This window comes from Kryptolebias marmoratus, linkage group LG15 (assembly GCF_001649575.2).
Source record: "Kryptolebias marmoratus isolate JLee-2015 linkage group LG15, ASM164957v2, whole genome shotgun sequence".
Classification (NCBI taxonomy): Eukaryota; Metazoa; Chordata; class Actinopteri; order Cyprinodontiformes; family Rivulidae; genus Kryptolebias; species Kryptolebias marmoratus.
The window spans coordinates 34,492,737-34,513,218 of NC_051444.1; the positions used below are offsets into that span (position 1 = coordinate 34,492,737).

Sequence of the window (20,482 nt, forward strand, 5' to 3'; positions counted from 1 at the left end):
AAAACCTATTCTCTCCACCTCAGCAAAGGGTCGGTCACTCAGAGAGAAAAATTCAGTCCCTTGTTCTGTAATCTTTGTTGTCTTCTGTCTGTCCTGGAGAAACTTGACTCTTCTCCTTAGAGTTTCCTATAAAGAGTGTTGCTAGCTGTGTTAGCTTTAAGAGTTAGCTAGGTGAACTCAGTGGACTCCTAAGTGTTTGGATTTTAAATGTTTAATTACCGTGTTTTCTGGTCTATAAGGCACACCTAAAAGCCTTAAGTTTTCTCAAAAATCGGCAGTGCACCTTATGTGTGCACTGAATTACAAAATCTGTCCTTGACACAGGGACGTACGGTAATGTCTACAGTACCGGTACGTGCGCTGGCAGCGACACACCAATCAGAGAACAGTACGTAATACGTACAGTACGTACGATGGCAGCAATGAACCAATCAGAGAACAGTATGTAATACGTACAGTACGTACGCTGGCAGCGATGAACCAATCAGAGAACAGTACGTAATACGTACAGTACGTACGCTGGCAGCGATGAACCAATCAGAGAACAGTACGTAATACGTACAGTACGTATGCTGGTAGCGAAGAACCAATTAGGGAACACTACGTAATACGTACAGTACGTACGCTGGCAGCGACGAACCAATCAAAGAACAGTATGTAATACGTACAGTACGTACTCTGGCAGCGATAAACCAATCAGAGAACACTACGTAATATGTACAGTACTAACGCTGGCAGCGACGAACCAATCAAAGAACAGTACGTAATATGTACAGTACGTACGCTGGCAGCGATGAACCAGGCCACAACATAGCCAGAAAATGGGTTGGAACTGCTGAAGAGAAGGTGCAGGTGATCAATGATTGGCCCACACCTTCCGATCAGAGACATTTGAAAGGATTTCTGGGGCTGGCATCCTATTATAGGAGGTTTGTGCAAGGGTTTTCATGTATTGCATCCCCTCTCTTCCGGTTTTTACAGAAGGGCTGGCCATTCATCTGGGAAGGGGCCTTTGCTAGCCTCAAGCGGGCCATCACAAGCGCAGCCATCTTGGCACCGCCAGATCCACAGTTACCCTTCCTCCTGGACACTGATGCAAGTGGTGTGGGTCTAGGGGCGGTCCTGTCACAGGTGAGACCTGAGGGGGAAAGAGTGGTGGCCTACTACAGTAAGGCTTTGAGTAAGGCGGAGCGAAGGTGTTGTGTCACCCGCAGAGAGCTGCTGGCTGTTGTTTTGGCTATCCATCATTTCAAGTATTACCTGTACGGGCATTCCTTCACCATACGCACCAATCACGCATCACTGCAGTGGTTGATGACCTTTAAGGAACCGGAGGGACAACTGGCTCGGTGGCTGGAGGAGCTGCAGAGCTATGATTTTACGGTCACCCACAGGGCAGGGGATCGCTACGGTAATTCAGATGCTCTGTCCCAACGGCCATGCAGTGAGGACGGCTGCCATTACTGTGACCGTCGGGAGTCCCGAGAACAGGTACTAATTAGAGCTGACCGCAGGAACATAGAGGGGGGTGAAGCAACCAGTACCAAATGCAGAGAGCTGAATGTGATGGGAGCTGCAGATTGGTCCGCAGAGCAGAGGCAAGACCCTGACTTACAGGCAGTTATGTTGTGGGTGGAGGCACAGCAACGTCCAGCATGGGAGGTTGTGGCTGCACTGTCTTCAGAGACTAAGAGATTGTGGGCCAAATTTGTCCTGCAGTGGGCCTGGACGGAACCAAACACAGAAATGAAGACTTGGCAGATTGTGGTCCCCAAGGTTCTGCAGGAAACTGTTCTCAGGGGAGTGCATGGGCCTGTGGGCTCAGGTCACTTTGGGGGGACAAAGACTCTTCGGCATATCCATTAAGCCTTCTATTGGGGTCACCTTAGGAGAGATGTGGAGGATTTTTGCAGGTGTTGTGACCTTTGCACCGCACATAAAGGACCACAGGGACAATCCAGGGCTCAGTTACTACAGTTTCGAACAGGTGAACCCATGCAGCGGTTGGGGTGGACATCATTGGGCCTTTTCCACGTACAGAACATGGGAACCGGTTCATTCTCAGGGCAGTGGATTATTTTACGAAATGGCCAGAAGCTTTTGCACTGCCTGACCAGGAGGCAGGAACTGTGCTGGACGCCCTAATTGAGGGGATGTTTTGCACACTGGGGTTACCAGAATCCATCCACAGTGATCAAGGAAGAAATTTTGAATCTAGAGTTTTCGCAACCATTTGTGAGACGTTGGGTATAGCCAAGACTCGTACAACACCACTCCACCCCATCATAACGTCCCGTCATCAGTGTGACTGGGATTTACACCTGCAACTGGTCCTCATGGCATGCCGCACGGCAGTCCAGGATTCAACTTCTTGTACACCTGCTCTCTTGATGCTTGGCCGAGAGCTGAGGACTCCTGCACATCTTGCATTGGGGTGAGCACCTGAGGCATCAGAGACCCCTGCTGGACCTGCCTATGCTAGGCAGCTGCAGGATCAGCTGGATGTTGCGCATGAATATGCCAGAAAGCACATTCAGCATGCTGGAGTACGACAGAAGAGGAGTTATGACAGGCACACCAAGGGGTGGCATTTTGTCGCTGGGGAGTTAGTGTGGGTTTACTCGCCCACACGGAAGAAAGCAGGTGCCCCAAACTGGACAGTCACTGGGTTGGACCGTTTGCACTCCTGGTGCGATTGGGGGAAGTTGTTTACCGGGTGCAGTTACCTCCACGGCGACGTAGGGTAGCCCTGCACCAGGACCGACTTGCACCTTAAAAGGGCACTCCTGCTCCTCTGGAAATAGGTTGAGTTGAGGGGGTACCAGCCACATGGGCTTCATCAGAAAAGACTGCTACAAGCAGTCCAGCAGACGCTGGGTCTGGGCTGAAGGAATCCCCCCAGTCAGGGACAGAGCTCCTGGGGAAGGTCATGACCCCACGGTGCACCAGGTAGGGGAGGCTGGGAAAGAAGAGGGGAGAAAATAATCTCTGTTTCGTGTGTGTGTGTGTGGGTCTGTAAGGCGTAGCTGTGGCAGACAACAGCGAGTTAATAAAAACCGTTAAGCTTCCACGAGAGTCGCCCTTTGTGTGAGCTAACGCATAACCAGGAAAGCGTTACAATATTTTTAAGGTTTGACCAAAATGTCCCTCATTTTTCATCATAAGATGATTTTAGTTTAAAACTGTGACATGAAAGCTGGTAGGCAATATCCATTAATTTTAGAAAAGCTGTCTTTAATTTTCTGTCATTTTCACTCTAAGCAAAAAGAAGTGTGTTTCACATTTGGAGCAAGAACCTATCTGGTTCCTGGGATGACATCTAGGTGTGTCTGTCTCTTGGAAATCAGAGAGAAACTTCTGAGTTTATTATTGGCAAACAGAGACAGCTATGTAGACAAACTCAGAAACATTCCTGCAAAACGTAGCCTGTGCCAAAGTATATTCTGCAGCTCTTAATTTAGTGCAGAAAGTTCTCCTCAGTGCCAGCGAGCTACTCTTGATCAAAGTCATTAGTCACTTGATTTGGACTCTTTGCTGCTGAATAATTGAGGCTGTGAGAGGATAAAGGATTTGACTGTGCTGGCTCACTAGTTAAAGGAAATAAGGAGGACTTCGTCTCTGAGTGAAGATGACAGAAGAAGGAGACAGACGGTGGACAGGAGGAAGTAAATTAGAGAAAGATTAAGAGGGGAGTGTTGATGGGATTAACGCTTTGTCCGCTCATAGTTCTGTCCATGACTGTTCTGATGAAACATTTAACACAATCATATCTGTGAAACTGCCACATACAGCTAGGGAAGAAGAGGATAAGTTCATACATTTGTCCTCCAGCTGGTCACAGTGCCGTTTTTTAGGGTTTTTCTTTTAACAAATGAGCTTTCATCCAAAGCGTGTGCTGCTTTTCTCCCCTTCACTTTCAACCCATAATCATACATCAAACATAGAAGTGCTGGGATTTCTTTTCCAAGATAAAATACAATAATATGTTTTTTTTTCCATTCCATTAGTTTTTCATCTAATGTCTTCAGGTTTTGGATTATACCCACGATTCATCAACTTATTCTGTATTTTTTCTAAATTCCCCCCACTGGAGGGAGGAAATGTTACAAGCAAGATAAAATAAGGCTTTTTTTAAATTAATGACCATCAGAATTAAAATTGAAATATTGTCTTATAGAGGAAACATTCCTGCTTCCGTCCTGCAGGCTGAAGGTTTCCTCTGAGCTCTTATCAAGCATCACAACACCCTGAACATCAGCTACTGTCATCTGTCTTCCAGGCTTCTAACAAACTAGTTTCTCCGAAAGAGAATCTAAAGCTAAAAGTGTTTCTGTTGCTTTTGTAGGCTGCTCTCAAGAAGTGGAAGGAAAATCCTCCTGGATGCATCTTGCTCATCTGTCCCCAACTAATCTGTGAACCCATCTGTCTGCTGTGTGGACACAGAGAAGGAGAAGTTGTGCTCAGACATGATAAAAGTTCTAACCCTGCTTCCATTCTCCTTTGTACAGCTGCTGCCTGACTCTTGAGATCATTCTAGATGCAGTTACATGAAATAAAATGACATGAATAATGATTCCAAAAGGATTTCAAAGAATCGTTTTAAAGCTCGGTGAGTCTGTGAGCACGACTTTGTCCAGCAGAGTTTTTCTGCAGAACGATGCTGTAAAAGCAGGCATATGTTTAAATGCTGCAAAAATGTCACAGAGAGGAGACAAAGCACTTTGCATAAAACCTCTTGATGCTTTTAGGGTAAATTAAAATATCCACCTTTTCATCTCAGGAGAGGAAGTGACTGTCACCTTATTCAGCTCCTCATTTATAGCCACGATGAAGGTGAACAATCAAACATTTCCTTCAGAATTCCAGCAGACTGTTTAGCCCCAGCTACAGCATTCAGTCTGTGGAGGTCACACTTATCTTTTTCTGACTTCTTCTGCAGAATCCTTAAAAATCCACACATGGACATCAGGGAGGAACTAATTCAAACATAAATGCAAAATATGAGGTGCAGCAGAGACGCTCTGAAAGCCATTTGTCCTCTTCAACATCTGGGTGAAATGTGCTGAGAATACTCAAACAAGTTCAGAGAAATGTGCTTTCACATCACGTTGGAGGTAAAAGTCACAGAGAACATTTAAAGAAGCTGCTAGTTAGGGTTCATAAAGACCATTTTTACCATTCAGCAGTTCTTCTGCTTCCAAAATGATTTTTGATTTGCTACTCCTCCTGCAGCTTTGGAGAAATTCATACATCAAAAGGTGCGTCTCGATCAGGAATAGTGTGCTCTGACGTTTGGGAGCAGTATGTTGTACCACATAGATAAAATTCACCAAAAAAAAAAAGTGCAAAACATTTTCCTGTATAATTTTGTTAAATTTTTTTTCCCCAACTAAAATAAATAACCATTGAGGCCAGATTCCTTGTCGTAATTCTGCTTTTCATGCCAGAGTTTTAGACTAAAATCGTCTTATGTTCAGAAATGATGGAGCAATATTGCAAGTTCTTGTTCCATCTCTTAACATTTGGAGTATGTGTTGTATATTGCTCAAAACATTTGTTTAAAATTTTGGTATTACCTGTCAACCTTGTTTGTCTGTTAGCAAAATCTCTCCCAGACTTTAATGAAACTTTCAGAAAATATTCATTAGATGTACATGTACAACCCACCCAATTTCAGATGGTCCCATAGCTGACTGACCTTAGCAAACATAAAAATGGCTGTAACACAGTCAGTGGGTTGCAGCCAGCCAGGACCACATGCCAACTGTGTGAAGGTCCCCCCAGTTCACCACAGACCCGATCACGTTTCATACCAATTTTCCTCACTCAGTGCAGACCCTGATAATCGGCAGCTTCATAGTCTGAAATGTGGCACTAGGGTCTCCAGCAAGCATAGTCAAACGCATTCCAGGGGCCAGATTGGGCGACATTAAATCCCACCTAAAACTGCTGACTAAGGCTAAGGTTAAATATGGTAAGATTGTTATTCACGTTGGTAGTAATGACACCCAGTTATGCAAATTGGAGGTCACTAAAGTTGCTTTGGTGCTTAACATTTGCAAAAGCAATGTTGGATTCTGTATTTTTTTCTGTTCCCCCACAGTTTGATAAAATACTTAGTTAATTGTCATTGTTCAACAGCTGATTGTCCAAGTGGTGTCCTGAAAACAATGTGGGCTACGTAGATAATTGGAGTGCCTTTTGATAAAAAATATGGTCTAATGCAGAGAGATGGCATCCATCCCACTTTGGGTGGACCCGCTCTCTTTTTTTTTCTAGGAGTTTGACCGATTTAGAAGTTTCACTAGAACCTCATTTGTGTTTTGACCTGTTGAGCTTTTCAAATTGTCAAAGATAATAGCTTCATCCAAACCATCAACATGTCTGCTAGATCCCATCCAAACCAGTTTAAAGAGGTATTTCTCTTAATTAATATCCCCATTTTGGATCTGCTTAATTTGTCTCTAATGACTGGTTTTGTACCACAGAGCTTTAAGGTTGCTGTAATTAAACCTTTACTTGCTTTAATTAAACCCAATTTGGATTCCATTGCTCTGACCAATTATAGGCCTATATCCAACCTCCTATTTACCTCAAAAATTCTTCAGAAAATAGTTGCAAATCAATTGTGTGGACATCTGGACAGAAAGTCCAGGGTTTAGAGCTCATCATAACACAGAAACAGCACTGCTGAAGGTTACTGATGTCTTCATGGTGTCAGATATTGGACTTGTGTCTGTACTTGTCCTGCTGCATTTGATACAACTGATCACAATATTCTATTACAAAGGCTTGAACATGATATTGGGATTACAGGAACAGCTTGTCATGGAGTTTCTCAGGGTTCTGTGCTTGGACCAATACTCTTTACTTTATATTTTCTTACGTTTAATAGAGTTATTAGATGGCATGGGATAAATTTTCAATGTTATGCTGATGATACTAATTATATATATATATCTATATATATATATAGATATATATATATATACATTTTGAATCACTCAGTTTCTCTCTTTTCTCTTTTTTAGGCTGTGAGAGCGACTTTTGGGGCCCCCACTGCACCAACCGCTGTCAGTGCCGCAATGGTGCCAAATGCAACCCGATAACAGGAGCCTGCGTCTGCACTGATGGCTTCCAGGGCTGGCGCTGCGAGGAACACTGTGACTCAAGTTTCTTCGGAAAAGACTGCCAGCAGGAGTGCCGGTGTCTCAACGGGGCCACCTGCCATCATCAGACTGGAGAATGCCTCTGTTCACCAGGTTACACTGGAGTCTTGTAAGTAATTTAGTCATCACTTGCTCATCAGACATCTGTACCACAAAGATCAGTCTTTGGCTGCATTCTGTCTGCATATTCAGCCATTCAACAGTGAGTGGATGAATACCGGTAAAATATAGTTCACTTTGTTGGAATTAATTGTTTGGTCCAGCCAGAAAATACCACTGGAATTTCATTTTTTGACTTCCTGAAAGATAAAAAACTTTCTATCCATAAGCTTTAATGTGGGAATTACTATCAGAACTTGGGTTGGACCACTTCAAAAAGGAGTTCCGCAAGATCTGACCCTCGTTAATGCCACAGACTGGCTTCACACCAAAAAAGAAGGACCTTTTGTCAGCAGCAGTTCTAACTATTTCTAATTTTAAAAGAAAGGCAAATGGAGAGGAGGATGTTGCCACAGAGAACTAGACAAAATGAGCAGCTTTTACTTCAAGTATGAACGTGCTCCTGTCATAAAGGTATGAGCTGCTTATAGGCTGAAAGCCTGAGATCAGTTTGTGATTCAGAGCAGTTTTTTATTGATGAAAAATAGACAATCTGTGTGTGATTAAACAAATGTCCTGCTATTGATTAGTTTACTCTGGTGTGAAAGTTCATGAACGCTACTTTGTTACTCTAAAGCGTGCTCGCATTTTTAACGAGTTAGTATCAAGATAGCATTGGGTTAGTGTTGACTTAGCAACGTTAGTTCTCTCCTGCCGTGTTATTGACATGCAGTGTTGTGTACTGATGTAATGACAATGATCCACGTTCCCAGCTTGGCCGTTATGCGTGTTGTTTTGTCGGTCGTGGTGATCATCAGAATCCGAATCTGGAGAGTTTTCATCTAAATCCGGAGATCCAGCCGTCGGTTCAGGTTCATACTGGTATGGTTGTATATCCATTACTTCCACAAAGTCTTCTGGCATTTCTTCATATACAAAAAAGGTATTATTTTAGGCTTATTTTTGAGTGCAAGGCTTGTAAAGCTGCTTTTTAGGCCCTGCACATTATTTTACCGCCCACCTACACCTACACCATACCCACTTCGGCTTGCTTTTCACCCACCATAGCAGCTGAAGCAGGTTGCAGCTTTGGTCTCTGTCAGTGTCGTTATCAAAAACTAAGGCAGTAAAGACAAAAGTGATTTCACAATGCTATGGCGTTAAAAATGTGCAAAGAAAAGAAAGATGGACTTCAAAAAACTGAGTTTTTAAAGTTGACTGAACAGAAAAATATGTATTTATTTATGTATGTATTTATTCACCACATATCTGTGGGAGTGCAGCGTCAGTAAAACAACTCACATCACACCTGCTTAACGAGAGAACATTTAAGTCAGTTACTCTGACAATATCTTTTCTGCCAAGGTTTAGGCAGCTCTTTGATGGCAGACAGTGATATTTTTCACAGTAGGTTACTTAGTATTTTAACGGGCGATTTCCTGAGTACGGGCCTCCTCAATTTTAGAAAAACAGAGATTGTACCCCCCAATAAATCATCTAAGGAGACTATACTTTTAAGGAATATAAAAACCGAAAACGTCCTAATGATGTTCTAACAGTACTAACACACAGGAAGGACTAAAGCAGTGGAGATGGCATGGATAAATGGCTTCCAGTATGCTTTTTCTTTTGTTTTTTAGACATTTTCTTGTTAGTATAGTGGTGAGTGTCCCCACCTGTCATGTCAGAGACCCAGGTTCAAATCCCCAACCAGTTGTGTTATTAACATTTTTAATCTACGTATCCCCAGGGCGCCCACTTCCTTTGGCTGTTCATCATTTGATTTTTCTGCTGCTAGTATAAATACCTTGCTTTTAGTAAGTAGCTATTTTGCAAAGGTTCACTTTAACAAATGACATGCCACACATTTTATATATTTCCATTTATCAATAAAATGAAAAACATCAACATTTTGAACAAGACTGCATTTTGTTCACTTCATCACCTTGAGGTTGAATCTTGTGTGTGAATGTGCAGCCCTGCTGCTTAAACAGTAGTTAACCACACATACTGTACAATTTGCATTACATTTTCTGTGAAAAAAAGATTGGGAATAATTGTGAACACTGCACTTTAGATGTTTAATATTGACTATTTATATTTTTAGGAATGTTTTCAGAAATTTGCTTGGTAATAGATGTTGATTGTTAAATAAAGTATGTGGATATTTTGGTTATTTATTGTAGATTGTTAGTGCATTTATATTTTTTTGTTTACCCTGTCTGTCTATGGTAGGTCTGTTAATGGGAGGGGGTAGTGGATTATAAGCTTCATGCAGAGAACTGCTGAGATCCATGATGACCTTCCCAGCAGGGTTTTTGGAGAATAAAACACCCAGTGGGTCTGCAGCCTTTTCTTTGCCTCAAGTCTCCTGTTTACTCCAGCCGTTCAGGCCTTCCTAACAAGTGGTGTCAGAAGTAGGATGCCAGAGTTACAAAGTGGAGTTGAGGATGACCAAAGAAAGAGAAAAAAGAAAGTACGACCAACAGATGGAGTCTGATGATGGAGCAAAGCTATCTGCTGACCAAGGGGCTGTGGCACCCACCAACCCTGAGGAGAAGATGGAGGAGCTTGCAGATTTGGTTAAATCACTCATTCGGTCTCAAGCAGCAAGAGATCAACAGATGGAAAAAGAGGCCTCCCGTCAAGAGCACAGATGGAAGTGTATGCAGCACCAGTTTCACCAAATACAACTTAAGTCAATGAAATGAATCAAGGTGAGCAGCAAGAGCTTGGTGCAGTGCAGCCTCAAGATGACACTGATGACCCAGGTGAGGGTGTAAGTCAACCAACCATTTATGTCGGACCTGAGAGGGATTTCAGCATGCACAGAACCTAAGCTGCATCCTCTTCTGCCTAATGATGACATTGAACATTTCTTGACTACTTCTCAAACAATGGCTCAAGTCTGTTGATGGCCAAGAGATGAATGGGCTGTCCGGCTCATTCCCTTATTGACTGGTAAGGCACAAAGTGCTTATGTTTTAATGGATACGGCAGACTCAGAAGATTATGACAAAGTGACGGCAGCCATATTGCAAAAGTATGAGATTACAGCTGAAACCTATCTTCAACATTTCCGTTCTTTGGACTTTCTTCCTGGGGAGACTCCACAAGAGCTTTATGTGCACCTCAAGGACATGTTTTCCAAGTGGGTTCAACCAGATAAGGCAACAGTAAAAGAAATTTCAGAGACAATGATCCTGGAACATTTCCTGGGATTGGTTAACCCTGAACTGGAAGCATGACCCCAAAACAGCAGAGAAGGCGGCACAACTGGCAGAGGTCTTCACGGCAGCAAGACGAGAGACGAAGCACAGTACTTTTGGCCGGGCCACCAACTTTGCCCATAAAAGTAAGTCCACTGGGGATGAATGAGGTGGTGGTCAGTTGGAGAATAGGGCATTTTCTAGTGGTAGGCAGACTTCCTCTAGTAAGTATACACCTAATTCTGTTAAGAATTCCCCTTTTTGTTCTTTTGAGCGAGACATAAGATGCTATTTATGTGATGGATTGGGTCACACTGAATACTTCTGCCCAGTTACTAATCAGTCTAAGCCATCTCTGTTTTGCACTATTCCCAGACCAACTAGACAAGTTTTTCAGAATGTAGCTCATACTGTACCAGTTCTGGTTAATGGCCAGCGTGAGACAGCCTTGCTGGATACGGGGGGATTTCAGACCATAGTTTTATCTTCCTCAGTACCTAGAGAAAAGTGGACTGAGGAGAAATCTCACATAATAGGATCCAATGGACTGAAGAATCCACACACCAGATTTTGAGAAGTCTTTTAAACTACAAACAGATGCTTTTGGAGTGGGTCTTGGAGCAGTTTTGTTGCAGGAAGTGGATCGAGTGATGAAGCCGCAAGTTGCTGGACCGAGAAACCAGATATTCAATGGTGGAGAAGGAATGTCTAGCAATGAAGTGGGCCATTGAACCATTGAGATATTACCTGCTGGGACGACACTTCGTTTTGGAAACTGATCACAGTGCCCTCCAGTAGTTGTATCGGATGAAGGATGTGAACGCATGGATTGCTGGATGGTACCTCGCCCTGCAACCATACAACTTCACAGTCCACTACAAGGCTGGAAAAATCAATACTGCTGCGGACTGTTTGTCTAGGATTTCTGAAAGTTCAGGTACCATGTGTACTTAAGGAGAGGGGTGAGGAAATGTAATGAAGAGTTTCATTACTTATTATGTTACACTTAAAATGCTGAGGTTTGAATAATTGAAAGAATACAAAGAAAAAAATAAAACATCCAGTGGGTCTGCACTCTTTCTCGGCCTCACGTCTCCTGTTTCCTCCAGCTGCTAAGGCCGTTCTAACAATAAATCTCCCTGTTTACTGTCTCCCATATAATAGAATGGAATTTTAGCTCTTGCATGATTTTTACATAACTTGACTTTAAATAGGGGTCAAAGTTCATAATAATAACAATAATTTCCTTGTCAAAAATTGAGAAATATGTAAAAAGTGTAAAAGAAAACAGTTGAGAAGAAGGCAGCTGAGCACGCAGACAAAAGTTGCCAAAGTGTGATGATGGGACCCTGAACTCAGCATGAAGGCAGCACTGGCAGAACATAATGGCCAACTCAAACATGAGCTGATATGATGACAATCAATATGACTAAATTCTCAATAAAGCTGCTTTCACTCACATCATTTACTGTTTTTTTGTCAGAAAGCAAAACAATCTGAAACTGACGAACAATGGCTCTTTAGGTTGAACCACGGTCACTTTCAAAGCACAGTAATAATAATGCTGTTTGATTTTATGAAATTATTAATTTTACTTAAACACAACATCATCTGGCAAAACCTTCAGTCGCACACATTAAAAAACTGTCTGTGCTGTTATTTCAGCTATATTTACTTTACATGTTTGATGATCAGAAAAAAAAATGAGAAAAGCTGAGCTGGATTCTTGGGGAAAGTACACTCCTCCATACTGTTCTACAATAAGCAGCTACACTCTGATTTGCATGTTCCTGTTAGTACAGTCTTTTATGTCTTTAAAACAATCTAATTTCTTAAAATAATCAACAACTGTATAAATCAGCACTTTAGGGGTCACCTTCAGTTCAACTGCAGCATATTATACCTTTCATAGTTTCAATAATCCATGTATAGCAGTGCAGCTTACTTTTAATGTAGGCCTGTCCTCCAAAGGCTCTCTATATTTAAAAAAAATGCATTTTATTCTTACTAATTTGCTTTGAAAACAGTGAATAACTCAATTGTGATTGATTTATGTTATTACTATCACGATTTGTAGGCTTTTTGGCACCAAGACATGATGTTACATAAACCTTAAAAACAAAATAACTGGACTTCTGGTCTGTAGTAGAAGACGTTTTACTTCCTATCCAGGTCTTCCATTCCTTCATAATGCTTTCCAACCATCCCTCTGTGAACCAAGTAAACAAAAACCCTAACAGCCCTCAGGAGGGAGAGGAGGGAGTTTAATCTGCATGTGGATTTAGCTGCATAAACAGAGCATCTTATGCAGTTTAAAGCTTGAACCTCCACACTCTTTGGTTTTAAACTAAAAAAGCTCCCTGAATGGTAAGTGAAATGTCTTTAAGTTCAGTTGCTTTGTATTTAAACTTTTATGATTTGCCATATCCTGAATGGCTGAGAATCTAGACCACCTACAGCCAGCAGGAATGTCAGCAGAAGTAGAGTTTATAGGAAGTACACTCTTCATACACAACTTAAATTTATTTACACACATCATGGCAGTGTTTATGAGGACCATATTAAAAGTGATGCTGTTGTTATTTTTGGATACATGTTATATACAACAAAACCATAACAGTGTTGTACTCTAGCATCAGTTTATCTTTAAAAAGTAAAAAAAAAAAAAAACAGAGACCTTTTAATCAAATAATTATTAGGAATTGTATTTTTTATCATTGTAGAATATAAATAGGATTCTGAAAGTGTCTTAAAACGTACAAACTAAGAATGTTTTTTCTGAAAACTGCAGAACATCCAACAATCAGCACCGTTGTTTGCTGCATCAGGGCTGTTATATTTCTGAAATATGATGTTGTTACGTTTGATAAATGTGAGCAGAAAACTAGGGTCATGTTTCAGTTTAATGAGTGACGTTTTGATGGTCTTAATCAATATGGAATCAGGGTAAAAAATGCTGGTCCTAGTAACGACTGCAGGTAAACAGGAATGATAGAACAAATGTTTTTTCTGGTGAACAAGTTTTGCATGTTGTACATGAAGCTGTCTGTGTCTGTCTCTGCAGCTGTGAGGAGCCTTGTCCTTCTGGTAAACATGGTTCTCTGTGCAAGCAGCACTGTCCTTGTCAGAACAGAGGAACGTGCCATCACATCACTGGAGAGTGTTCCTGTCCTGCCGGCTGGATGGTACCACCTACACAACAGACACACAACCACATTAAACTACATACGCAACAGCCTGGTGGGGTTCAGATTTGGTGCTGAATTGAAGATTTATAACAAAATGTGTTCCTGCTCTGAAAAAAAACATTCGTACACTTTGAGATTTTTAAAGCATATTCATTTAACTAAACTAAGGCGGTCAACTGTGCTGAGACAGCAAGGATGTGTTATTTTAAGGAAAAACAGATAATTAGATCACTTAATCAACAACACTAAACATTACCTAAGACAAAAATGAGCCATACTGTTTAAAGTACATTTTATAATACAAAGCACAGCGTGCTGTATTATAAAATATTAATTTTTATCATCAGGATTCAGTATAAACCATCAGATTTTCGCTGTCTTGAAATAAATGAAATTCAACCATAGAGGAACAACACATGACAGATATCACTGTATTATTTATTTAACAAACACTAAACTAAAATATGGAAGCTGTGAGTAACAAACTGCATCCAGCCCTGCTGCTTCCACAGAATTTAAGAGGTTCAGTCAAGCAGGAGCTGCTGATCAAATGTATTGATTAACTGATCATCAGTGGTACCAGCTCTAGAAAAACAGGAATTTTGTCTGTTTCCTTCTCTGGAGCATCCAAGAGTGCATTAACACAATACCAGAGCAGAAAGACATCAGCAATGACCTCAGAGAAACACCATCAATCTAGGAAGGGTCTGGGAAATGTCATTTCTAAACTATTTGGAGTCCATCATTCTACAGAGAGAAAGATTATTAACAAGTAGGAAACATTTAAGACAGCTACCAATCTTCCCAGGAGTACACATCCCAGTAAATTCACCTTGAGGTCAGACCAGAGAAATGAGCTCCATCTCCATTCCAGGTTAAAGGTCATAACAGGACCATTAGGAAAAGTTTAGTTTGATTAAATTCAGTTTATTTATATAGTGCCAATTCACAACAAAAATCATCTCAGGGAACTGTACAAAAACATGCACATGCATTATAAAAGTCAATTAGTAAAAATATTTTATCTAGGAAGCCATCAGATTGTGTTGAATCTTCACTTCATCGCAGTCTCCCATCCTGAGCAGCATACTGGCGATGGTGGAAAGGAACAACTCCCTTTAACTGAAAACCCCTCCAGGAGAACCGTCCAGGCGCAGGATGGGCGGCCATCTGCCTTGACCGGCTAGGGTTTCAGGGGACAAAACAAACACAGAATGACTTGTGCAGGTATAGTTTCTAGGGAATGAAAAAAATATATATTTACAAATCCCAACATGGAGAATAGAGTAAGTAAAGACAGCAGCAGAGTGCGGAAATGTGGTCAAATTGTCCTCCAGCAGTCTATAGCTGCATAATTAAGGGATAGCTCAGGATATCTACGGCAACCCTAACTAGAAAATTTATCAAAAGGAAAGTCTTAAAACTGAACTGAAAAGTATTTTGAAGCCAACATCAGTTGAAAGAAAATCATAACATATTCTTATTGTAAAATTTTCAACAACAACAACAAAAAAAATTTACTTTTTTTTTTTTTACTTAACATTGAAGAAACCACTCGGGTGCTTTTTCTGTGACCCCCTCTGATGTGTGACGTCCACAGAGCTGCTGAGGTCGCTGCTTAGGCTGCTACCCTGCTACTTTTCAAGATGGGTGGTGACCATGGTGGCCATTTTGAAGTTGGCCATTTTGGATCAAGCTTTTGTTTTTTCAATGGGAAGAGGGTCATGTGAAACATCAAAATTATTAGGAATTTCACAAGAAAAACAATGGTGTTCTTGGTTTTAATGTAACTTTATTCTTTCAGGAGTTATTTACAAGTTTCTCACCAGTTATGAAATGTGTTCAAAGTGCTGCCCATTGTGTTGGATTGTCAATGCAACCCTCTTCTTCCACTTCCACTTCCTGGAAAGTGGATTGGTCGTTGTAGGCTATTTGAATGGCTCCCAAGGTCTCCTGATCTGACTCCCTTAGACTTTTATTTTTGGGGTCATCTAAAGGTGATTGTCTCTGCTGTGAAGATACGAGATGTGCAGCACCTGAAATTACAGATACTGGAAGCCTGTGGTAGCATTTCTCCTGCAGTGTTGCTATCAGTGTGTGAAGAGTTGAGGAGAGAGTTGCATTGACAATCCAACACAATGGGCAGCAGTTTGAACACATTTTATAAGTGGTAAGAAACTTGTAAATAACTCATGAAAGAATAAAGTTACATTAAAACCAAGAACACCATTGTTTTTCTTGTGAATTTCCCAATAAGCTTGGTGTGTCACATGACCCTCTTCCCATCGAACAAACAAAAGTTGGATCTAAAATGGCCGAATTCAAAATGGCCACCATGGTCACCACCCATCTTGGAAAGTTTCCCCCCTCCCATATACTAATGTGCCACAAACAGGAAGTTAATTTCACCAACCATTCCCATTTTATTAAGGTGTATCCATATAAATGGCCGACCCTGTACTTTAAGAATCTCTAGGAACCACAAGTAAACCTGCTCTGTTAGGAAAATATGAAACAAGAAGATCAAGAAGATTAATATTAGTATTTAATAAATTATATAAAAGATTTTAATTGTATTTAATAACTATAATTAGTTTAAAGAAACAATTGCTCAATAAATTAATAAAATGAAACATTATATGTTATGTTTGGGTTCATTCAACTAAGGTAGACATGGTGTGACCCATGTACTGTTTCCTAGTGTTTTTCTTTTTGTTGTTTTTACTGCAACTGACCTCCAAAAAAGCTAGAAACAAGGACTTAGCAGCTGATCCTCCATAGAAAAGCTATAGAGATCATAGGCCAAATATTATTTATGTTTTGTGCCCTTTAGTGAAGGTTTTTTATTTGGATTAGGGCAATAAATGCCTTCCTATTTTACCACAGATAAACTGTTCCTGTTGCAATATATTTTGAAATAAAACTACAGTCTAAGAAAGAACGGGGAGAAGATCAAATCAAATTCAATGTATTTCCTAAAGACTAAATGGAAAAAAAATGGGAGTGGTACAGGAGTAGGAGTCAGTCTGAATAGGAGAGGAATGTGATCGGGAGTCATTTTACTGGAAGTGGGATGGGACAAGAATTTTTTTTTTTTACTCTGGCCCAGGAATGGGACAGGACACGATTGTTTTCCTTGGGAATGGGACGGTACAGGAGTAAAAATCCACTACCGTATTCCACTTTAATGATAAGCTCTAAACCCTGACTGAAACTCTTCAGATTATTCCTGTTCAGATGTCCACACAATTGATTTGCAACTATTTTCTGAAGAATTTTTGACATTAATTGGAGATTAGATATAGGCATATAATTGGCCAGAACTCCTGAATCAAGATTGGGTTTTTTAAGTTTGAGTTTAATTACAGCAACCTTAAAGCTCTGTGGTACATAACCAGTCATTAGAGATAAATTAAGCAGATCCAAAATTGGAACATTTATTAGGGGAAATACCTCTTTGAACAGCCTGGGTGGGATGGGATCCAGCAAACATCTTGATGGTTTGGATGAAGCTATTATTTTTAACAATTCAGAAAGCTCAACAGGACAAAAACAGTCCAAACACAAATCAGGTTCTAGTGACACTTCTAAAACTGCCTCATCTGACAGGGAATCAGAAGCAATGGTAGGGATGGTGTGAATTTTCTCCCGAACTGAAATAATTTTATTTATAAAGAATGTCATGAAATCATCACTACTTAGAATTATAGGAATACATGGCTCAACAGAGATAGGACTTTTCATTAGTCTAGGTATAGCATCTCTTTTTTTTTTTGCCCTGGTGGAAAGCGGACGTATTCTTCTCTCTGTCTCTTCGTGCCATTTCTGCTGTTTGGACCAGGCAGTTACCTGGATTATCGTCAAGTTCGTTGATGGGTTCACGGATCGACCAGGACTCAGACTGTAAACAGGAACGAAATTGCAAACTACTCCGAACTGGCTGATATTCCATCATCAAAGACAATGGCCTCTGGACTAAATGCAATTTCTGGACTCAGAATATGGAAAAGGTTAAAATCATGGAGAAGCTGCTCGTTTCGGAACAACAGATTGGAGCTGAAATTCGGCTTATTGGATTCAAGAATGTACCAGCAAAGACTTCAAGGCAGACTCAAAACAAAGTCAGCCTGTTCCAAAACAACTCTGTTATTATCTACATTTGGCTTCCCGATGTGGCCTTGAAGGTCAAAGTCTTACCAATTCTCCCTGGAATTTATGTCAACAGAAGCTCGTTGCCCTCTTGCCTGTAAACATCTGTGAATGTGATTCATGGACTTTTCTGCAAACACACACACACACACACAAATGCATTACACTGCCTCCTACCATCTGGAAACACACACACACACACACGCATACATTTACTCCATTTACTCTCTCTGCTATATAACTTTTTTTTCCCCCTCTCCCTCCCTCCCTCTTTCATTATCTTAGTTAGTAATTTATACTTCGGCTGTATAGCGGGCCTGCGGTACTTTTCGATAGTTCAGTACCGTTAGTTTTAGCATTGCCATGTTTTAGCTTATTTAGCCTTCCTGTACACTTAGTTTAGTTACTGTACAATTAGTTATCATATTATATATAATTGGCTGTTAGCAGGCATTTTTTTTGGTACCTCTTAGCATTACACCACATCGATGTTTTTACTTCTATCAATTCAATTAACTTAGCATCTTTTATCCATCCATACATCCATACATCCATTCTCTTCCGCTTATCCGGGGTCGCGTCGCGGGGGCAACAGCCTAAGCAGGGAGACCCAGACTTCCCTCTCCCCAGCCACTTGGGCCAGCTCCTCCGGGGGAATCCCAAGGCGTCTCCAGCCAAGGCGTCTCCAGCCAAGGCGTCTCCAGCCAAGGCGTCTCCAGCCAAGGCGTCTCCAGACATCCCTCCAGTGTGTCCTAGGTCTTCCTCTGGGCCTCCTCCCAGTGGGACGTGCCCGGAACACCTCACCAGGGAGGCGTCCAGGAGGCATCCTCACCAGATGCCCGAGCCACCTCAACTGGCTCCTCTCGACGTGGAGGAGCAGCAGCTCTACTCTGAGTCCCTCCCGGATGACCGAGCTTCTCACCCTATCTCTAAGGGAGAGCCCAGACACCCTGCGAAGGAAACTCATTTCAGCCGCTTGTATTCGCGATCTCGTTCTTCGGTCACCACTGTAGATCATGGTCTGATGAAACCAATAGGACCACATCATCTGCAAAAAGCAGAGATGCGATCCTAAGGCCAGCATTAACACCTTGGCTGTGCCTAGAAATTCTGTCCATAAACGTTATGAACAGAATCGGTGACAAAGGGCAACCTTGGCGGAGTCCAACTCTCACCGGAAACGAGTTCGACTTACTGCCGGCAATGCGGACCAAGCTCTGACACCGGTCATATAGGGACCTAACAGCCCATATCAAAGGGCCTGGTACCCCATACTCCTGGAGTACCCTCTACAGGATTCCCCGAGGGACATGGTCAAGCGCCTTCTCCAAGTCCACAAAACACATGTAGACAGGTTGGGCGAACTCCCATGCACCCTCAAGGACCCTGCTAAGGGTATAGAGCTGGTCCAGTGTTCCACGGCCAGGACGAAAACCACACTGCTCTTCCTGAATCCGAGGTTGGACAATCCGACGGACCCTCCCTCCAGAACCCTCGAATAGACCTTATCAGGGAGGCTTAAGAGTGTGATCCCTCTGTAGTTGGAACACACCCTCCGATCTCCCTTTTTGAATAAGGGGACCACCACCCCAGTCTGCCAATCCAGAGGAACTGCCCCCGATGTCCACGCAATACTGCAGAGTCACGTTAACCAACACAACCCTACAACATCCAGAGCCTTAAGGAACTCCGGGTGAATCTCATCCACCCCCGGAGCCTTGCCACCAAGGAGCTTTTTAACCACCTCGGTGACCTCAGCACTGGAGATGAAAGAGCCCAACCCAAAGTCCCCAGGCTCTGCCTCCTGAATGGAAGACGTGCTGGTAGGATTAAGGAGGTCTTCGAAGTATTCAGCCCACCGACCCACATTCCAAGAACTTTGTGTTAGGCATCTGATCTTGCCACTGGATGTGCAGGATGCGCCTGAGTCACCTCAGTTGGAAGCTGTTCAGTCTCACCTCATGTCTCACATAGGTGGTCGATGCTTCCGTGTTGTAAAGAAGACTTTTAAAGATGCAGGCCTGGTAGACGCACAGCTTGGTCTTCTCAGTGAGGCTAGAACTGTACCACACTCTATGGCTTTGTCTGGCCATAATTGCTGCTGTCTTAGCTATCTTTTTGTTCACCTCTGCATCACTGAATAGTGAGCTGGAGACAGTGGACCCAAGGTGCATAAAGCTCTACACAACTTTCAGGCTAGTCCTATCTATGCTGAAGTTTAGAGGAACATCTGTACCCTGCACAATGATGTTTGTCTTCTTCAGACTGATGGTCTGTCCAAACTCCTTGCAGGTGTGGGAAAGGTGACTGACAAGCTGCTGCAGGACATCTTCAGTGTGTGATGTCAAGCCAGCATCGTCGGCAAAGAGCAACTCACGAATGGTTGTAGAACTTGCCATAAGCTCTGGTGTGAATGTACACACCCTCACTGCAATCCTTAAATGTATAGTGGAGGAGCATGGAGAAGAAGATGCCAAAAAACACTGGTTCAAGGACACAGCCTTGTTTTACTCGCCTGCTGATTGAGAAGAGCTCAAAGGTTGCATTGTTGAAGCAAACCATACTGTTCATATCTTCATGGAACAAAACGGCAACTGCAAGGAGTTGTGGCGGGCAGCCAATCTTCTGCAGTAGCCTGAAGAGTCTGCTCCTCCAGCTAAAGAGGTCA

General features: G+C 42.1%; 1 protein-coding gene across 2 annotated transcripts in view; it reads left to right on the forward strand.

The window, feature by feature from the left end:
- LOC108249366 (multiple epidermal growth factor-like domains protein 11) overlaps positions 1-20,482 on the forward strand; it is a 254,217-nt gene that overhangs the window by 145,309 nt on the left and 88,426 nt on the right. For both annotated transcript variants that reach the window (XM_037979947.1, XM_037979948.1), the window contains exons 6-7: positions 7,032-7,278; positions 13,542-13,662. In XM_037979947.1, coding sequence (XP_037835875.1) covers positions 7,032-7,278; positions 13,542-13,662 — 368 coding nt within the window. The remainder of the gene's footprint in view (positions 1-7,031; positions 7,279-13,541; positions 13,663-20,482) is intronic.